At 38.4% G+C, this 22,986-nt stretch overlaps 1 protein-coding gene across 1 annotated transcript; it reads right to left on the reverse strand.

Moving 5' to 3' along the window:
- LOC115819565 (rap1 GTPase-activating protein 2) lies at positions 1 to 17,254 on the reverse strand. Its single transcript, XM_075353599.1, is given in 23 exon segments — positions 1 to 33; positions 998 to 1,068; positions 1,632 to 1,734; positions 1,970 to 2,093; positions 2,200 to 2,307; positions 2,715 to 2,827; positions 3,019 to 3,171; positions 3,708 to 3,848; positions 4,022 to 4,108; positions 4,413 to 4,484; positions 4,803 to 4,958; positions 5,374 to 5,503; positions 5,747 to 5,847; positions 6,865 to 6,948; positions 7,499 to 7,552; positions 7,866 to 7,944; positions 8,182 to 8,285; positions 8,892 to 9,110; positions 9,539 to 9,571; positions 10,047 to 10,094; positions 10,546 to 10,581; positions 12,573 to 12,657; positions 17,130 to 17,254. Coding segments are annotated over 23 exon segments (2,259 nt in total).
- Between the last annotated feature and the right edge of the window lie 5,732 nt (positions 17,255 to 22,986).

A 22,986-nucleotide genomic window follows, 5' to 3' on the forward strand; every position in this document is an offset into this window, starting at 1 on the left:
TCAAGAGGGTGTATTTGTGTACTCATAGCGGGGCTGAGCAAAAGAGCCAAGAGATAAAACATTACAAAAGCAGACAAAAAGTTCTTCTTTTATGTTATAAGCATATGTTAATGATCTCAGAAGCGGAGAATTCAGGGGAACACGGATGACTCGGAGCACTGTTATCTATGCTTGTGTGACTGTTTTTGTCTGTCTGATGTCCTTTCTCCATTTCTGATGGTGATTTGATGATTTCCACTCATACTTATTCCATACCAAGGTCCAAGGGAATATTCCTGGAGGTTTTTGATAATAAAAAAAAAAGAATAGCCTGACAAATTCACCAGTGAACACTTGAGAACTTTCTGGAACTTTCTGGAGGTGAAAGATGAATGTACAGTTTGCTGGAAGACTATATGACAAATTACGGCCATGGGACTATTCTGTATTCAGTTAATATTCAGTGAGACTTTGAGAAATGAGAGAGTAATACACCGTGGATACATTAGTTTGGTTATTTCATGAATTATATTCTGGCTGCTGTCAGAAAGATATTCTCAGAGGGCTGGGATGAAGATCATTGCTTATGTTTAATAAAGAATACCAATACCTCAGTTTAGAGCCCTTTTATGGGACTTGTGCCATCAAATCTTAAAGCTGACCCACATCAGCTCCATGATTTTATGACAAACATCCTGAGATCAATTTCATATAAATGAGTTTCCTCAGTCTTTGTAACAGGGTAAATCAAATCTCAGTTATACTGATATAAGAGTGATATACTCACAGTCATCTTGGTTTCCTTGGACTTTCTTCTCATCAGTGCCCCTGCCGAATAACAACAAGAAGTAGGTTACTTACACATTAACATACATAACAAAATGCAGAGAAAACCACAACATATCTGACAGAAAACACAAGTATTCATCTAATCCCACTTTCACTTAAACACTCTAAACCACTGAACTACACAGCACACGTAATTGAAAACAAGATAAAAATGAAAAAGAGGTCTCACAGCTGGTGAATGACTCAGCTTGTCAAAACGGAACTTCAGATTAGATCTTGGCGAGGTCTTATTCTTGAAATCTGACAGAGAAGCAAACAGCATATAAATAAAAGTTTTTACTTTTAAATTTTTTTTTTTTTATGAAGTTACGTTAGATAAAATAAAGACATAAACAATGGCATTATGAAGACATAAACAATGGCAGATATGCAGACAGTGATGCTTCTGAACTCTAAATAAAAAAGTTTTCCAGACCATCATTCAGATAGCAGTCTTCTGTATTGTGCTAGGTATCAACTTTTCCTTTAGTTTCCCTTGTTTTTCTGTGCTTTCTGTTTTCCTATCCTGTGATATTTGAGTTTAGAATGAAACACCTACACTACTTCCCTACATTCACTGACAAGTTTGAAGATGCTCCTGGATTGATGCTAGTAGCCACCAACATGTAATGATAGGGTAGAATACCCAGTCTAGCTTACCTTCCCAAAGAACCTTCATTTGCATTTTTTTTCTTTCTTTGCTATTCTGATGATGTTGAGATTCAAGCTTACAACCTCATTATAACAGCTCACAACCTCAGCAAACTCATTGCTGATTGATAATTGCTATGATAATTCACCTCCATAGTGGGTGTGACAGTTACCTGTGTGGGTGTCATCTATTATTACAGGGCTCTCGACTGTTGGACCTTCAACAATCACTGAGGGGCTGTACACAGGGGGGCAACCAGGGGAAACCACAATGCTCTGGAGAGTTCGAGAAACGAAGAAAAATCAGAAATGACCAGAATAAGATTTGAGTATTCTGCAAACGTTAAAACCTGAACAAAAGGGGTTGTTCAGATAGCTGTCACACATTTAGAGACCCTTGTTGATATGATAACCCAAAGTTAGAGGCGGTCTTCTTAGACTCCAACGAAGTCAGTAAATAAATTAGTGTAACACACACACATAAATTAGTGTAACACACACACACAAATACACTTACAGGGTCTCCTTCTTCTAGTGTGTCTCCCTCTCCAGCAGCACTGCTAAAACTACTGGTGCTGGAAGAGGAGCGAGAGATATCTGGCCTTCCACTGCAATCCTTTAGTTTCATGAAGGACCTGTCGGGCAGGGATTTAGGGTAATGATTTCAAAAATGAAAGAGTCATGAAAATGAGCGAAAGATAAAAAGAAACAAGAGTCAGAGTAAGTGGAATGCAATTCTACCTGTCTTTGCTCAAGCACACCTCTGGAGAGCTAGGGTTTGATGATGTCTCTGACCTCACTTCGTGTGACAAATGGCCACTGTCTAGACTCTTCTGTTGGCCAAAGACACTGAAATGACAGCAAACAAACACAAAAAAAAAGTCACACTGACAATCATTTTGTTGACACTTTTCACATTTTTCACACTTTATGTTTCTCAGTGTCTGTGCAGTCATACACAACATGATTACAGTGCTAACATAATCGCAGCTCAAGTGCTACGTTTCAGGAAGGGTCAAGTGTGAAGTCGAACACAAAATTAACCTTAATTTGGATTGATCTTTTTTTTTTTTATTTCTGCAGATGCACTTTAGAACGCACAAGATATGACTCTTTAAAAATGTACCTAAATGGTCATATTGCAGGTTTTTGCAGAAACATTTATTTTGCATAATTACTACTACTACCTTCTAACAGTGTTGGTTTGGAAGTGGACAGTGTGCATGTGTGTGTGTGTTTATGTTGGTGTGTCTGACCTGTGTGAGTGGCGTTCTGCATGCCCATCCATGCTTGTATGCAACCGAGTGAAAAGGCCAGACCGTCGCTTTCCTGGGCTTTTCAGAGGAGATTTGGCACTTGATAAGTGGGACTAAGAAAGAAAAACAGAACAGGATGAAACTGAAAAAACGCATAAAGAGATCACCAGTATACTGCAACATATAAAAACATTCTACAAGATAATCGCTGGGTAAAAAACTGGACTGTCATTACGTGCATATCAAAACATACTGCCCTCGTTCATCATCTGTACTTTTACTAATATCATCACTGCACCCTTACCATGCTCTTGGCAGAGTCAGAGTGACTATGGGTCAAACCCATCCCACTCGGACTGGTGGGCACGCCACCACCTCCTCCTCCAATAAACGAACGGGAATGCCTGTGAGACCCAACCATTGTATCCACCGAGTGACTGCGTACTCGCATCGCTCGCTTAGGAGAGAGAGCAGAGAGACAGAAAGAGAGATAGAGAAAGAGAAAAAAAAGAATTTGAATGTGAACGTGCATGTGTGAAGACAAGGATGTCATCAAAAAAATGACCAGAAGGGGGCAGGCCATGTTCATAAAAATGCCATGTACTCTTTTCAGGCTCTACTCCACACAAATTGTTTGGCACCCTTATCTCAAATCTGAGGGTAACATTTATTATTCAGCAATAAAAAAAAGTCATATCTGACATTTAGCTGAACATATGAAATGACTGTAGGAAACTCATATTTGTACAGTGTGTACTCTAGTTATTATGCTATGGATGAGGTAATGTCTAAATTCTACCATTCACTATATTTTGTCACAGGAGCAGGTACGTCCTCCATCTCATGAATCCATTAATCATTTTAACATAGAAACTGTGCAGCAAAACACCATACATAACTAGATAACAAATAAATTACAGACCTAGAGGAACTGAAAGCAGGTGGAGATGTATGTATATCACTGGTCGAAATAAAGTGTAATACTCTAAGCACCTTGATGGATTCGAGCAGTCCACCATGACCTCCATTCTCTGTCTTGTCATCCTCAGCACTCACTGGCTGGCCCAGCAGGGCCTGTGTCTGTCTGTGCAATTCATCATGGAGACTGTCCAACAGAGCCGCCCGTGTTCTCTCCTGCACACACACACACACACACACACACACACACACACACACACACACACACACACACACACAAACATACATTAAAGGAACAGAGCAAAATTTGAAAAGTGAAACATCTATTCTTTATGTATTCATGCCCATGTTAGCAATACTGTTCCAGGGAGGGCTTTTATTTTTTTTACCTCAAGTTTGGCAAATCGGTCAGATTTATAGCAAGCAATTTCTGCATTGATCAACTTTGTCAGCAGAAACTCTCTGAATTCTGGACCCTGTGGACACAGTGAGTCAGCAAATCTGGTGACAATGATGACATATAACAGCTATTAGAAAGGGATAAATTTGATTTGAGTCATACTGTAAACCTCAGATCACCACTGAAAAAAAGCTTTTAGAGACTTAAGAACTGTTAAGACAATCCAACTTGGACAATAGAGCTTAAACCAGCCTGTGAAAATCCCAACATTTGCTTTTTCTCTGCAGTGCAATTATCACTTTACAGCATAGAGGTTTATGGGAGATGTAGTTGTGGAGGGGTAATGTGATTTAATTTTACAGTAGGTAATATTCACAGACCCTTTTAAAGACTGGTGGGTTTGGAAGAGGAGGGCCAAAAGGTGGCACATCATCTCGTGCAGTGACTGAAATCTGAAAAAGCATGATTTGCCTTTTAGAAACACAAATTACATAAAACATTCATAAAAATCATAAAAAGGTGCCTAAGCCAAAATCAGTTCTTCGTTTGATCTCTATGGCTATCCTCACAATAAGCATTTTCTGTCATTATTACAAGTCAGTCTTTGATTGAAGACCTTAATCACTACATCTGTTGAAAAGAGATTTTAACAGCATCGCATAGAATATAACCACAAATTCCATTAAAACGTTGCAGTGAAGTATGACTGAGAGAGTAAACTGGACAGTTTTGTCCACAGAGAGAGATATTTTTTACATGTAGAGTGATACCTTGTATGTGGTGTTTTCTGAATCTGAATTCTCCACCTGAACCAGGATGTATGCATGTAAAAAGTTGGAAGCTATCATGTCAGGCACAAAGGGTGTGGCATCCTCCTGAAAGACCACTGCGACTATGTCATTTCCTATGTGTCGTTTCCTCTGAAGCTACAAGGGGGACAGTGGGTGAAATATTTTGATAAAATATATCCATTATACAGATCCTGAGAGACAAAGATCACTGCAAAAAGGTAAATATCTGCAAATTTCTTTTAAGAGAGAACTACTTTGTGTAAATAATCATTCTGAGAAGTGATCCCTGTGGAAAATTCAAGCTAAGTTGTTCGAAGCTGAGTTGTTCAAGCTAAATTGTGCTCTTACAATAGACCACAAAGAATTAGTGAGGCATTTTGCTGCATTGTAGCCAAAAAATAATAATAATAAAATGTGATAAGATTGATAGGATCAGTACGAGTTTATTTAGCTGTTCAAACAAAATCCTTCTCTAAAAAAAGCTGTTGGTAAGAGCCCTTGGAAGAAACAATGGTGAGTTGGGCATATTTGATTGTAGCCGAGCGTCAACCTGCTGTGAATCCCCCGCTGTGTACGGAAGCTTGGTGGACACATGGAACATCAGTTCTTGTTCTCGGAACATGGTGTAGACCGACTGAGAACCTGTCTGTCCATGATTTACATCAAGACCTCCACGAAAACTGTGAACAAGAGAACAGCTGATATAAGTAAGGCAAGGACTTGACAGCAGTGGGATTACACAGGGATACAAACCTATTCACTTATGCCGAATATTACCTATAAATATTTCTATTCAATATTACATATCCCACTGACTTATCTACTTATTTCATATTTTATTTCATCTGATTTGGTTGTTGGGCTTACTGGCACATTACCTCACCATCACCACCAACCCTTCACCATCCCAATCTCCTACTCACCCCTTAAAGTCTTGCAGATCAACACAATCTCCCAGGACTCTGAGGAACTCAATGAAGGCAGGTGTTTCTTCATTGTTCTCAAACAGCTCCTCCTCTGATGTCTTTAGAAGAATACATAAAAAGTCACACAGTATATGAGAACACTTACGCATAGCCATAAAACAAAAGACAAAATAGCCCAACAACATCCTTAATGTGTTACAGTGGTAAAGCTGTCAGTTGCACCTCATCATCTAATCCTCTGAACAAACACACATGCGTGCACTGCAGACACACACACACACACACACATACATACACACACAGACACTAGGGGTTGCACGAGTACATGATTTTACAACTCGAGTACTCTGTCCGGGGGGGTGCTGCTGGTCCCAGCGCCTAACGCAAAGCATAAAATTAACGATATGATATGAAGATAACACCTGGGCTTACTTTACGCAATGGGGAAGTATGGATGATACCGACGATATTTTAACGTTATTGTTACCAACATTCTACAGTAGCCCAAGACAGAAAGCTTGCTCAGACGACAAAGCGTGTTGTGCACTCTGTAGTGGGTTAAACCCGGCTAAATCTGAAAACGCATCATTATTTCTCCGTTAAATGTTCTTATTGTGTTTATATATAGCGGCTGGTTTTTGCCTGGTCATCATTAGTAAGACTAACCGACTTAAAAATGAAATTAGTCATATTTGCTTGCATCTATCTGTTAACAACATTAATTTGTTAAGCCGCGTACTAGCCTAGTCTATTATATGACAGACTCTATGTTAGAGCCATCCATGAAAAATCTGTCCGCAACTCACAAATGTTGCACGTTTATTTCATCACAACGACAGTTGGGAAAGAAAACTTGCGCCGCGCAATATACAACAACAGTTGATTCACCATTTTTATGGTGTCGTTTCTGTCTACCAAGGGCTCTAACTGGAATCTGAAGGCGCGAGAGATCTAGCACCACGTGATTAGCGAGTACTCGACGATAATGTAGACACTCGAGAATTGATGTAACTGCTCAAGTACTCGAATGCTCGAGGACTCTGTGCAACCCCTAATACACACACACACACACACACACACACACACACACACACACACATATAATATACACCCACCTGACCAAATTTTTGGTAGATAACACCAAACTTGAAGGTATCGTTCACCTCATGCTCATCATAGCTGACTATTAACTGGGAGGCCTAATCATAAACAGGAAAATAACACGTTACATGTCTAGATAAACGCTGGGGAAAATACTGAGTTAAGAATTTAAAATGAAAGGAAAATTTTTTGACATTCAAAATTTTGAATGCTTGCTGCTCCCTGCCAATGAAATCATTCAATGCTGAACATGTTAAAAACATAAAATATGTTCATATTCAAACTCAGTCAGGCTCACTAAAATGAATTTTTCAGAAACAGCCACAAATGACTTCTTAAAGGATTCAAACAGCAAAAAAACTTAATTCATACTACACACCTAAGAGGATGCTCAGAATGGTGTGAGAATTCCTATCCTAAATTAAACCGAGGTTATTCACCTCCACAAATGGGTTTGTCAAAGCATCACTTAGAGGCAGTTAAAAAGTCTTTTCATCATTCCTGACTAGCTAACTTGCTAATTTGGAATAGTGCCCCTCATACTGTCTTAAATAATATATATTTGTGTGTGTGTGTGTGTATATATATATATATATATATATATATATATATATATATACATACATATGAAAACTCTTTTCCTCTCACCTTTGGGTACAAAACAGGACTGAACTTCAGACACGCAATATCTTCGCACAAGAACTGTAAACATACAACATAAGAATGTGTTTTTATAATAAAGTTAATGACTACATTTATTAAATAGTCTTTCTAATTGTACAGAATGCCAGAAAATCTTTGTTGAACTAAAGAGCTCTGATCTGAGATAATTAATTTTACTTTAAACTAAGTTTCAGCTCAAAATAGTTAAATTGGTTGAATGGTCCTATCCGATGGAAACAGAAATTAATCAAATTAATAAAATAAAAAAGAAATTAATAAAATTGTATCATTGTATGAAGCACTGACAAATTTACAAGACCAAATGTTCCTAACACAATAGTAGTTTCAGAACCTTGGCCAGCTGAGGAACACTAGGAATCTCATTCACGTCTGAGAGAGAGATTCTGTCGTAGACTGTCTTTGTATGAGACCTAAAAGAAAGATAGACAGAAAACAAAAATCATCAAAGTTTCTTTTTTATCTCTAAACATCTTCATGTAGAACTTCGTATTAGATTAACATAACTGATATATCATTTTGAAAACAGCATTACAACTGTGTCTTCTCTAAGCAACGGAATATTAGAGCTTTTTTTTCTTGTCACTACCATTATGTAACTGGCACACTAATTTGTCTCTGGAAGCTCATGTTATCTGGGTATTTCTTGCCTGAGAATGATGTGCAGGTATTCCTGGTCCTTGACCTCTTCATATCTGAGGGACAAGATGAGGTTGCCATGGTTACTTGCTGTGCAGTAGAAATTCAAGTGCTCCTGCAAAGAAGGACAGTTAGAGGAATGAATATTTGAACTGTAGAGAAAGGCGTATATTTAAGACAGTTAAGGTAGAGCACCTTGATTCAGAATGATAACCTGGTTGCAGATTACCTTTAAACCTGCCAGATTTATGCACTGAAACACACTTTGTCAGACGACGGGCAACAATGTGACGGTGGAAAAGATGAAAATTGTTTCATGTAGATGAAAACTGTATCAAGTTGAAAATTGCAAATCATTGCAATTTTCATAATGACACAAGCACAGACACAACATCCCGCCGTAACTGCCAGTGTTCTACCGAGGTGTTTTTGAATTGGGCGTGTAATGAATATTCTGCTGGTGGAGTGCTAGTTCAACAAGTTAGACAGCCCACTCATGTAGACCTAGTCTGAACAGCAAGTTGGTGATATGATGCGAGTTGCTCTGACATTCTTGTTCATAATGTGAAAATAATCAAATTAGTGGCAGGGGGCATGTTTAACTTAGCATGTTCTTCAGTGCAAGCCAAATCATCCTCTTATTAACCTAACTAGTTGTGTATAAACACTGTGCCCACAGTGATTCCTGTATCACTAAACTGAATAACACACAGGTCCTCACCCTGCCCAGAAAGTGCTTGCGGTACGCTCGTATAGCATAATTAGTCTCCAGCCGGTATCCATAGTCACCACCTGGATTTGCTTCCTCACTGTCATCTTCATCACAGAAACTGCTATTCTGTGAAGCATGTGCGTTGACAGAGTTCTCAGCATCCTCAATCCAGTAACCTCCAAACTGGGGCAGAATGACTTGAGGGTATGGTTCGCCCCTCTGCAACACCTGGGGCATAACAGCAAGTGTCCATATTTACCCATCCACATGTGGGAAATATATTGTTCGGCAAAGTTTCATGTATTTCTGGCATCATTTAAGCATGTATAGGAAAATAAAGAACTCATTTAATTTGTGTAATATATTTTATCTGCAGTATATCTGGTTCCTTCACACATCTAAAACATACAGTTCACTAAAATCAAAACAATTTTAACCGGTTCAGAAAAAGGTGAGATTACATTTAATTTTTTACAGTATTCTTCTGTACTGGAAATCCAAATGGGATTTTTGTATATGCTGTTTAAGAATGACTGTCAGGTATTTTTTAAAAAACATTTCTGAAGGGCATAGGGCATGACTGTCATGTATTTTTTAAAAAACATTTCTGAAGGGCATAGGCCATTGTATGTTAAGATATCATGTTACTTTCCTACCTCTTCTATCCCCGGGTGAGGGATGTAGTCATCCTAAAGAGAGGAGAAGAAAAGCTGACAGGCTGAAGTGCTTCTATGGTATGTATATTTATATATACATTAAGATAAAGACACAGTCATACCTACACACACACACACACACACAACACTTAAGACTGAAATGAAAGTGATCTGACAACACTCAGTTCACACAGTCAGGTTAAATCACTGAAGAACATGCATGTTCACACTGGTGATGGAGCCCCAGTACAGACTCTGTAATGGGACAGAGCAGACATCACACATCTATGTGAGTGGGCGTGAGCATGTGATCAGATAAACAAGAGCCCTAAGTAACACCTCAGTTGGGAATGGTATTTTGACCTCTGAGTGATTGTGAAATAGCATGCTAGCTTGCCAACGCTTGTAAGCGCTTGCAACTTACACTCATGAACAAATCATTTGATAAGTTGCATGGTTTATCTACAACACAATCAACTGAGGTGTGACCCTGGCTGATTAGTCATGCCCTTCACACCTGTGGGCCTGGCCTCCTCTCCTCCATCTCTGAGACGTGCTTAAGGGTTCAGGTGTTCAGGGGCAGTTCAGGAATAAGGATGTTAGAATAAGTGTTGAGCAATAGATATAACTTTTTTTCTGTAAGTATTGATGCAGAGGGATCATGCTCGAGTTCAAGCACAGACAAAACACTGCTCTATGATTTCATTTCAGCTGCAATGATAAAGCACACTATTTTTCACTCCAGCATCAGTTTGAAGAGAGAAAAAAAATCTTACACAAAAATCTTAGAAAGAAGTGCTATTTCATATCTACTAGCCTGTCAACATGATGTCTTAACAATCATCTCAAACACATTAGAACCTGTAGGTCTTACTTTTTCAGCAAGTGACAGGCAGAGCTGTCATAATATATAAATTGCAATGTGTATAATAATCACAAGAGAGTTCATATTCATAGACTTTTGTCATTTAGAAATAATAAAAGAATTTTAAAATGTCCATTCTTACCTCCATCTTATCCAGCATGTCGAAGAACTGTGGGGCCTATGGGACGATACATGGAAATATGGATAAATTTTCACTTGATTCTTTTGTCAAGTCAGTTATGAGAAAGAAAGTATGGAAGAAGTCATGCCTCCATGTGCATCATTCAAGCATTCATTTGTTCTGATGAAAGTATGTGGTGTTGTGTGTTTCACAGGGTGGAGGGTGGAGACCAGAGAAAGAAAATGAGGAAGTATGCGAAGTCCTGTTTTTAATTCTTGGTAACATACAAAAGTGCAAGGAGAGAGAGAGAAAGTGTGTGTATGTGTGTGTGTGTGTGTGTGTGTGTGCGTGTGCGCGCACGTGTGTGTGTGTGTATGTGTGTGTGTGTGTGGATGTGAGAAACTTTTCATACTCTCCCACCCTTCCACTCTGTCCATTTCAAACAGCAGTTTCCTTTCTTTTACCAATGATTACAACAATTTCTTGAAACAAGTATCTTTCTTACTGCTCAACCAACCACTTAATACAAAACTAACTCAATCCAGCTTTTCATTAGAAAACGTACGCCTTATGCCTATATGCGCATTACACACAAAAGAGTCAATACAACATGCAAAGGCCATTTTTGTAGGCTTGGCCTACAATGGTGTGTTAGAACCATGAAACTCAAATGGTGACTCTGTTAAGAATAGGGTTCTTTGGGGTTGTGTATCACTCACGTCACTATTTCTCAATGTGCAGTCCTTTTTATTGTCAAGACTATATTTGATCTTGTGGTTCACACTGTTAGTACCCGTACCAGAGCAAGCAAAACACACATCTCCATGTGTGAAACGGGAAGTCATTTTGATGACAAATGAAACCTTGCATAGGAAACTAGATAAGTTCTGACACTCAGTGCGGAATGGAAGAAGATGAGATGGTGATGAATGGTAATGGAATAGGGTTGGAATAGAAAGGGAGAGAAGGAAAAAGATTGTTTTTTATGTATTGGATTTTGGGACAGGCAATCAAATTACAATTGAATACAGCTCTGTCATCTGCAGCACTTCAGCTTTGAGAAAAAATGGGATCCATTTGTTATTTCTCATTTGGTATTCATTAAGCCGCATTGAAAAAAAGTAACGGAGACAGCTTGATATCCATGGAGACATGAGTGCACTTTGATGATCCTCTTTGAATTAATTTTTACATTTATTATGTTTGGACTTTTCAGACCACAAAAGCACAAATCTGAGAAACTATCTATTTCAGAAAATGTTTATGAGAGACTGAGGGGGAAAAAATTCAGTGACCCAAAGACAGTGGCCCACTAAAAACTAACTACTGATTTTCTTGGATACACTGAGAACACCACATAGATTGTAATTAAAGTATACACAGTTCCCTATTCAGTGCTTTTTTTTTCAAATGACCAGAGTGAAACTCTGAATGACTGATTCTCTTTATCAGTCACAACTCAGCTAGATACTTCTGTGTTATAGACCACATTGGCTTAATGTGTTACTTTTTTGTTTGTTTGTTTTGTTTTTTTAACATTGTCTATTCCATTTTGACAATGTGAACATATTTAATGCCTTGCTACTAAGAGGCATGCACTTGAGAACTGACAATATCCGAAACAAGTGTGTGAAGTCACTCTGATGGACAATGAGAAGGTTTTGTCTTAACTTAAAGGGAACACAGAAAGGTTTGACTGAATAAGGCTAGGCATTAATTGGAGCCAGTGAATGGACACTGAAAATAACAGTACTTAACTGAGTCATGCTTGAGTAACAGCTGAACCTATTCTATTTTTATCTTTGTATTGAGGTCAAACTTTGGCTCACAGTTCCCAGCATGTGCAGCTTAACACTTTTAAAAAGAAATGTAGCATCTGGAGGTTCATGGGTTTTACAGTTGCAGTGTGAGTAGTAAGATCTAACTGGCTGTTAATGGCCATTACAGAGTCATTACAGAGAGCTTAGTAAAGTTTTCTCTTATACTACAGTCATTCTCACGTAACTTGCTTTATGGACTGTGAGCACTACAGATTTGAGGGGTTTTACCTTCATGGTGGGCGGAGCGGTTCGTGGGGGAGAAGGAGGGCAGTCCGCCAGGAACGCATTAGAGATGGTTAGCAACTCTTGCTTCCTGCAGGTTAACAACACAATCAGGTTATGATACATCTACATGGATACACATTCTACAAATATATGTTTTTATGTATTGTGAAGTACTTTAACCTGGAAAAAAATGTACTGACAGTAGAAGGTTGCTCAAATGTTACATAAAGTTTGCACAAATTGTATATGATTTAAACACAGGTGGACTGATTCATTACATATTAGAACAAACAGCCACAGAGGTGAGTCAGGTGAGATCATCTGTAATACTGTGATGATGAGGGCAACAATAACAAACACACACTAAATCACACACACACGCACACGCACACGCACACACACACACACACATACAGTATACATTAAAGGAACAAGGCAAAATTCTGAGAGTGAAACATCTATTCTTCAACACGTATCCTTGCCCAAGTTTTTTTATTTATTTATTCATTTTTTTTAAAATCAACCCAGTCATCTAACTGGTGGTTGATAAGTTCATTAATAAAAGATGACTCCAAGACAGGTCATCTTTTACTGCAAAGAGTCTTTTACACATTGGTCATGGGCAATAGGGTCCAGAGTCCTCTGGCCCACTTTTAGAAAATTAATTTTCTCTGGGACTTTCTTCCACCTGACAAAGAAAAAGATGAGAGAGGTGGGGGTGAGATAAATGAACAAAGCTCTAAAAATACCCACTTAATCCCTGATAAGCTCTCTGTAAATAGACTCCATAGATTTATCATTGAACATATCCCACATTCTTATTAGGTGGACAATTTCACATTCTCTATTTATTTTCAACATGAAGCACTGTCTCGACCTCTCACACATCTCTGTATGCTTAAAGTAGTTCACCTTTGTTTACATATGTTCTAATTCTGACTGCCGCCTCCTTATTATTGAACTGTCAGTGTGATTTCTCTATGCGATTTTTCTGTAGAGCAATACTGAACTGTTTTTGATAGTCATTGGAAAACAAGTGGCAGGTGCTTTTCTGAGCCCAGTTTAGATAACTGGCTCCTCTCTTGGAAAACTTTTTGAGTTTTTAACACATTTGTTTATTCTATTTGAGAGTTTTACATAATATTTAAACAGACAAACTGTAGTTGACCACCTGGGACAGGACTGTTACTGTACTAAATGATTATTGACTCTAAATTTGGACCTCTTCCTTTGTGGTTTGTTGTCAGTTAACGGCCCCTCCTTGGGGAACATTCATGTATTCAGTGGAATTCAGAAACCTTCAGAAAAAAAACATTACTGTATGCCCACTACTAATAATGATCTGATAAGAGACAATGGGGTACTCTGTGTGGGATTTTGACCCATATTTAAACCACAGACAACAGCTTTCCCAGCCGTGGTCATTCCCTGCCAACTTTCTGACTTTCTAACCCACAACCTGTTGTCAGTGAATTGCACTCCATTCTGTTGAGTAATAAACCACTTGAGGGATTTGGGCATGACAGTACACATGTGTAATAACTTCCTGTCTGGCATCATTTCAGAGTTTAAGAAAATCTGGACTACTTATAGGTGAAAGTACAAAAACCCTCCTTATCATGCACATTCTCTTCTATTACCTTGTGTTCTGTGTATGCACTTCCAAAATCAAAGAACCTAGAAAACAGATAACTACCCATAACTACCCATCTACCCATGGGAAAAGGAAACAGCACATTTAAAACTAGTGATAAGCCAATGTTTTCTATAGAATGTCATTGATACTTTCAACACTTATTTAAGACAGCTGTGAAAATTCTTGGACCACTGAAAAAATCTCTTTATTCACTATATCACATACATTATCTATCTTTTGAGGGGTTTTTTTCATATCAGTTTATGCACCACAATCATCCAAGCCAGTTCATTCACAAAATGCAGCTGTCATGCAGGGTTTGCAAATAGCTGTCATGCAGCTATCAGGAAATGCATTCATTGAATGGAGCATTCGTATTTCATTGTTTGGAACATGTAATCTTAAAATAATAAAGGACTATCAGTCTGTCTAGTATGGTCCTTTTAAACATTGTGATTTAACACATTTTTTATTATTACAAAGATAAACAGAGATGTATTTACTTGCCATTAAACTGGTAAGTCTCATAAACATATAGTCATATATACTAGTAACTGATAAGACTGAGTTATTAGATCATAAGTGAAAAGCTAGTAAGTCTGGTGTGACTAGTTAGAAAGACATACAGTACTTACAAGATAAGTTGTAGGTACAAGTTATGAAGTTTAATGTACTTCATAATGTAAGTAATTCAGAAGTACGCATTTGGTACAGGGACATATATTTTCACATTTCAGGAGTTCTGTAACATTCCTTTGTCCAAAATAACTTCTTTTTTTTAATTTGACCATCTCTCTCTCTTCACCCCCAGAGATAGAAAACTGATTACAGATATTCTTTTCACAGCCAGCTCATCCCTCTCACCCCTAGTGAGTTTGACCAAATCCTTCAGCCATGAGGGTCTTTATCCCATTCACAGCCACATAGCACTGTGATAGCTTCCAATTGCTGTAAATTGGCTCTTACCTATGTTATTTCCAAGCACTATTCTGGGGTTTTTGTGCTGTGGTATATAAGATATGGTTCCCCTAAAGGTCAGCTTGGATCTTCGAAAAAAAAATTGCTTTCAATAAGAAGGTAAGGCACTGAAGACATTGAGAGGTTAGATTAGTTTAGAGAGCTGTATAATCATGGATATGCAGATTAGCTCATAAAGTATTTCATGGTCACATAGAGAGGTTTCTGTAAGCTTGGTAAGGCCAATATCCATCTTAACACAGATATTGAGGCCTACATAGTAACATATGCACTAATTCTACATTGGGACTGGTAAGTGATCATCTCCATCCATTAACATACAATGTTCACAAAATACTAGTGCATTTTGAGGATATTGCAACTAAACAGTAATTAAATCAGTGCTAAAATTTTGAAATTCAATATGCGTACCAGTATGGAAAGAAGTTAATGATGTGCAACTCTATTATACAAGACCCCTCTGTCTCTTTTTTTACTTCACAAATACCATAAAAGCTCATTTCAGTCTACAGTCCCTGCAAAGCAGTTGATAAAGACCACTTCTTTCACTATAAAGTGCCCTTTATACAATCAGTCACAACTGATTTATGTTCTGAAATGCCATCCACAACCAAATGGTCATGTCCATCAATTAGAGTAACCATTAGGGTAACCATCGACACCACAGTTCCTGCAGTCAACTTTGAACAGTGGAGGTCAGCAGTGGATTCATCAGCTCAAAAACAGCAAAACACATGGTTTCAGTGCTTTGAACAGTTATCCTTTCTTTTGTTTCCAACACAGAGTGATGACAATAGAAACCTGATACACGGCAGTAGACAGAAACAAATCACTTTAAGGCCACGTTAAGCAGTTCTGATTTTACAGTTCACCCTCAACTCACATGACTCTGAATTGGATTTAGTAGCACACGCTTGTGCCAGCACCAGAAAGGTGTGATTTCATACGTTTGATAATCACATGGCATCACCTTTTAGCTGCAGTGTGAAAACAGACTTAGTTTCTATACTGTTTCTCCAGATCTCTTGTGTGGGTCTCTGTGTCATAAAAAAGAGAAAAGTCACACAGTCATAGAAAAAGAAAAACTGAGTGTTCTTGAATAATAACACAGAAAGAACAGCTGCACAGTGCATGACACATTGGTCTCTCTGTTTCAGAAGAGAATTTCACCTTTTTATTGCAGTTTTCTCTTGTCTAGAAAGGACTCAACAGAGTACAACAGAAAGAAGTGATCAAAACTGGAGGAGAATGACCTTCACTTGGACTAGCTACTATCACTCACATGCCTTTCACACATTGCATATTGTCTGGACAGAATTCTAATTATTCCCTGCTAACACAAGTAACAACAAACACAACACATACACCTATGGAGACGATTCAATAAACATCTCTTTCCCCCCAAAAAACCTCACTGATACATGTGGCTGGATCCAAACTTGTTACTCAACTTTCTGAGTCTGCTCTTTGATTTAGATTTTGCTTTCAGTAAATTCAATATTTAAATGCTAGTATTAGCATGGAATATACAACAGTATTATATTAATAGCTGATAATCTAAAGAGGGCATTCACAAAGAGAGTTGCATTTAGTGAGTTGTACTAGGTGTTACAGAACATTCCAATTTGAGAAAAAGAAATCTGTCATTTCTGTGGACTATGATGGTTCAATTAACAAAATCAACATCAGAGAATCAGATGCTCAAAATTCAGTCTCCAAACATCTCATCTTGCCAAGAAGAATTTTGTAGATGAGTAAAAACTAATGTCCTTCCTGTAGATATCTGTGGATATTCAAACTCACAATACACAGGGACACACAGATAGCCACACACACACACACACACACACACACACACACACACACACACACACACATTCATTGACACTCCAACCCAAATATCAGACACAAGCACCAATCCCATTTTTAAAAAATCCCTCACGCACCACTGGTTGTCTCTCAGTCTCTCACTCTCCCTGTACCTGCGGGACCTGTAAAGGAGCCCTATCAGTGCGGCAGCGGCCCGTATACCTGCCCTCCTGGATCGAGCTCTGGAGCTGGCCTCAGTCATGCTGAGATCCCTGCTCTGATAATACACACTGCCCTTCCGATCCGGATATGCACCGTCACAGTCCCACAGCCTCTAGAAACAAGCCGAGTCTGAAATGAGCTGGTCTCCTCACTGGCAGAGTGTGTGTGTGTGTGTGTGTGTGTGTGTGTGTGTGCGTGTGTGTGTGCGTGTCTGTGTGCGTGTGTGTGCGCGATCCTTACCTCTCTCTTTCTCTCCCCCACCTCCCCCATCTTCAACTGCTTTTCATTGTACACCTAGCTCAACCTTAGTCTCACTTGCTCAGTCGCTCTTGCTCTGCCTCTCTCTCTCTGTCTCTCTCTATCTCTCTCCCTCTCTCTCTCTCTCTCTCTCTCTCTCACTCATTCTCTCTTTCTCACTCCTGCTCTTTGTCAGTCGGTCTCTCTCTCTCCCTCTCTCTCTCTCTCTCTCTCTCTCTCTCTCTCTCTCTCTCCCACTGCATAACCTTTCTTTCTCAGAAGAGAACACTGTGTTTATCACTTCATTTGCTCTCGCTCTTAACTTACAGTAACCTTTCTCATATAGCGATGGAATCTGTTCTTTCTGTCTCCGTCTGTCTCAACATTTCATACATCATCACTGTTGGAACAAACAGTTTTCAAAGCAGCTGACACTGAATGTGCCACCAGACACCATTTAAATAAAAATAGCCATTATCTGTGCCAGTATCAAGAGAAGACCAAAATTGGTGTGACTATTGAACAAACCTTAGACACAAACTGGGTTACATATTTTACAGGAATATTTCCTATCACGTGTCTTTATAACTTACTATGTTCTTAGAGCATCAGAGATTGAAAACACATTCCCTTTTACCCAGCTCTGTGAAAAATACTGCTGCTGTCTTAAACATATGTGTTTCCTAGTTCCCAAAAATATCATGACAAATCTTTGACAAACAGAATTTCTGATCACATGCTTAGTGCACATTCAGTTCTTACATCTGTAATGTTACAATCACAGAAATTTCTAATCAGAGCAATGACAAAAAAAGATGATTTCTCCTGAGAGATATGCCATTAACAGAGTCAAGCCAGAGGCTACAGTATCAGAGAAATATATTTAATGAGTAAATAGGAACAGCATTATTAAAATAGAGGGGATTTAAGCTGAGCTGAGCAGACATATGTCACGTGGGAGAGATCTATCGGCAACAAGAGCTCACAGTAGCGTGTGTGAATGGTAAAAGTCCTTTTTTGACAGAAGTAACCATCTCTCCACTGCTGACCCTGACTGCTGCTACACAGCAGCAGCGACAGACAGATTAATTGGGGAACTGCATGTGACACCAAGTGCTAGATCACACTCTGACAACCACAATATGCCAACCATCTCTGAGGACCAGACACTAACAATCTGCCACAGTCCCTTTCTTCTGCATATAAACATTACATGAAACCACTTAAACGTAGGCGAGCAATTACTCATCATTGAGAAAATTTTGTCTTAGTCACTAAATACCATCCTCATTCCCTTCAGAAACATTCATTTCAAAATAAGATTGACTAAAATGGTCGTTCAATTTTTAGTTATAGTAGTTACAACAGTATATTCATTGCAAAACAAGTTGATAGAGGCTTTATTACTTTGCACAATGGTTATTAAATAAGAAGCAGCCGTGTTCAATTGCACTGTTTTCTCTCTCTTTACCTACTAAAAAGATAGGCGTTCATTGTGAAGACACTGGAAATGATCTGGAGGGACAGTGTTCCTGTGAAAATATAGCCCTCACACATTTGCACATGGTCTGTAGCTGAAAACCCTGATTAAAAATGAACAAGGGAAAAGGGCAAACTGTAGGAAAAGAGAATTCTGTTCTGTTCTGTTCTGTTCTGTTCTGTTCTGTTCTGTTCTGTTCTGTTCTATTCTATTCTATTCTATTCTGATCTATTCTATTCTATTCTATTCTAGTCCAAGAGAAATTAAAAGATAGAGGGCAGGGCAGAGAACGATGATTATCTTCTTCCCCTAAACTGTTCGAGCAGCACAAATTACTCATCGATGTTTGTTCAGTGGGCTCACGTTTGATAGGTTTGTGAGAGGGATGCATTTATTTCACATTACCTTGTCATCACAGGGCAAACAATATCAACAGACAGCATGCCAAACAACAAGTGAAATGTATTTGATTAAGACAAAGACCAATGGCACTGGAAATTTATATGTCACAGGTTCAAAATTAAAAACAATATTAATTTTGTAATTCTAATTTGCTAGCAAATGTTTGCTACCAAACAATGTTGTTTTCCTAGTGATTTTTTTTATGAGTAGAAGTGCTTGCTATGGATCTACAGTCAAATTTCCACATTCTTTTAAAAGTAACCTTCACTCTCCATATGCAGGCATATACGCAAGTGTGTCTGTGTGTTATAAGCAATTTTGTTGTCCAATGACAATGAAACTTTTCAGATACATTTACCATTGGGACTGAATATGAACAGAAAAGGCAAAAAACTGGAACTGAGCCCTATCTGCTGAATGCATTGACTAATTTCAGTTGGTCAGTACATATCTTACACATCTGTCTCTGGCCAAGTGGTAATGCTTTCAAACCATTCCTGGAGCGACTTATTACCAGTGCTGCACAACTGAAACAACTCAGTCATCACGAGAGTTATGGGGTCTAGGTCTAATATTCTGCCAATTTTATCACTTTTTCAGATCATTTTAATGGTTTATCTTCAGTGAGTAACAACAAACTTTATGGATCACTGCTGGGTCACCTTACTAACTTTGCTACCACTCACACTTTCACACTACACTTTGCATTCATGCTGCAGTAACATGCCTAGTGTGTAGGTATATTTTTGAAAAATGTACATGCAAATATTTTATTTTTTACTTGTTTAATTAAGTTAGTCTGACCATCAAAATTCAGTGAGTATTGGTATTGTGAATTGTAGCTGTACACATAAATGATTTATATAGATTCCAATACCTATACTGCAAAGTGCAATATCTATATAGTTTGCGCTGAATATGTCTAGGTTAACTGACTCATTAACATCTTTGATCAGTAGTGTTCAGAAATTATGTCAGCAGTGTGTAATGGCTACACAGTAGTGCCTGTATATTGAATATTGAATATGTCAGCTAAAGGCATTATTGAATTCAGATGGAAAACGACATGTTTTTGAGTAGAATGTTTGATTTTGTTTGAGACAGCTGAGGTTTGGCTGGTACAGTGTGCTTTTTCAGTTTTGTGTTTATAGTTCTGGAAATTTGTGGTTTCAGGAAATGTGTATGAGCGGTTGTGAAAACTGTAACTTAATCTGCCTGTCATACCATGTCAAATATAGTCCACATTTTTTGTATTATCAAGTGTGTTCTCCATGAAGATGATTAATTTTTGTGATGCGTTAGAGGTGGAAATACCAGTGCTATGTACAGTGATGGAGAGCAGTACCAGATAAAGGGGAGTCAACACTGTGGATCAGGTACTTAGTATGCAGGAACATGATTAGCTTCCTCTCACACATGCTGTGTGCGGACAGGCCCCTACTGTCTGCTGCTCACATAAAAATATACAAACATACACATACTCACACATATACATGGACATGTGCATACACACACACACATACATACACACACACACACACACACACACACACACACACACACACACAAGAGTGCATACAGACAGATGTACACACACACACACACATACATTCGCACCATATATACCTATGAGCGTACGCACAAACACACACACACAAACACACACACACACACACACCAACGCACACATACACATACACATACACAAACACACACACACACACCACTCTTCCTTCAGCTGTAAGGTTTCAGGTCTGCAAACTACACAAAGTGCTCTGTCTGACCTTCTCCTCACAACAGGTGGCTGAATAACTGTCTAACCTTACTTTGTCCTCCATCTCTGCTCACGCTCTGATTATTCTCTCCATCTCTTCATTTTAATTTTCACATCTGGACCCCTTCTGTCAGTCTGTCTCTCTCTCTCTCTCTCTCTCTCCCTCTCTCTCATTGCAGTGTGCTTTCTGCGTACAAACCAATGCTTTCAAACCTGTATAAATATCTCTTGAAAGAACTGTCACAACATTTACACAACAGCTCACACAGGTTCATATCCATACATACAGATTTACATTAATATTCTCAGCACTGTCATCATGCATCTAACTAACAGAGTTTGTTCCCCTTGAAGCCTGGGCAGTGGGAGTGATCAGTTTCCAACCCTCATTTCCTGAACTTGAATATATAGTTGTCATGATCAACAGGCATACAAGCGCATTTAAGTAAAATAGCAAATTAAAAAAATACGGTGAATGAAAAGTCTTGTGAGACCATCACAGACAGTTATTAGTAAAAAGCTGCTCACATTCACACAGACTGGGAGATCTGAGGGTGCCCTGTGGTGGCTTAATGAGGAACATAATGTTAAATATAAGGCAACCCATTTTCTTTCTTTCTTTGCAGAAAATGTCATCTCAAAATTGATTCTTCAAGTCAATTTGCATTTTATGCTCGCCTGAGACAGGATGAAAGGACTACACTCAAGGCCGCAACCTGTTTGACACTGATACTACCTAAAGTATAGCGACAAAGACAGAGGAGAGAGAGAAAAAGAGAAAGAGAGAGAGAGAGAGAGAGAGCGAGAGAGAGAGAGAGAAAGAGAGAGCAGAGCATGACATATAAAGACATGGAGGTAGAGAGAAACAGAGAGAAAGAGAATGAGACAGAGAGAGGGGAGTGGGGAAGAGAGTCTATTGAGAAGATGAAAAAGTATTAGACAGACAGAAGAAACACTGAAGAAAAAATAATACAGCCACAGGTTTAGGAGTTCCAGAGAATGAGCTGGGTATAATATTTAAATGAATTTAGCATGCTAGCAGATAAGAACTCTAACCAAGGGAGTGATTATCATGCAGAGCACCACACTAAACTGAGTTAAAGGGGCAACTGCAGACATCCATCTCAGGATGAAAATGGATTACTAGATATCTGTGGGTCATGGGTTTAAGGATTAGCTCTCCACGCACGTAGGCATCTTCTCCAGCAGCATCCAAAAAAAATTTTAGGAGTAAAAAGTAAAAAAAAAAAACAAACAAACAAAAATAAAAAAACAGACAAGAGCAGGTGCTGCAATAGATTTTCACACTGAGCAAATTCAAAGTAGATAAGTGCAGGGCAATAAGTGTGCATGTGTGTGTGTGTGTGTCTGTGTGTGTGTATATATACAAACATATATATATATATATATATATATATATATATATATATATATATATATATATATATATACATATATATATATATATGTGTGTGTGTGTGTGTGTGTGTGTGTGTGTGTGTGTGTGTGTGTATGTATGTATGTATATATGTATGTATGTATGACTGTATGAGTGTGAGCTTGAAAAAGATTACACAAGTCATACTGTATCCATAAAGTGTATTTATCATATTTTGGCCAAGAATGTCTTGTATTAAATAAAAGGGAATATATACGTCTCAAGAAGAAATGAGGCTTTTGGTTTAAAAAAATGCTCTTGAAATAATAATTTGTTTTACAATAGGTATATGTTTGTTTGTTTGTTTGTTGTGCAAAAGGATTTGTCTACTGTCCATCTTTGCTTGCTGTCATGATAAAGTATACCATAATCCCTGCCTGAACCTGCAATCACTTGCATGTAGTATGAGATTCATGGGTTGAGCACTTGACTGGCATAGTC

Source organism: Chanos chanos, chromosome 8 (assembly GCF_902362185.1).
Source record: "Chanos chanos chromosome 8, fChaCha1.1, whole genome shotgun sequence".
Classification (NCBI taxonomy): domain Eukaryota; kingdom Metazoa; phylum Chordata; class Actinopteri; order Gonorynchiformes; family Chanidae; genus Chanos; species Chanos chanos.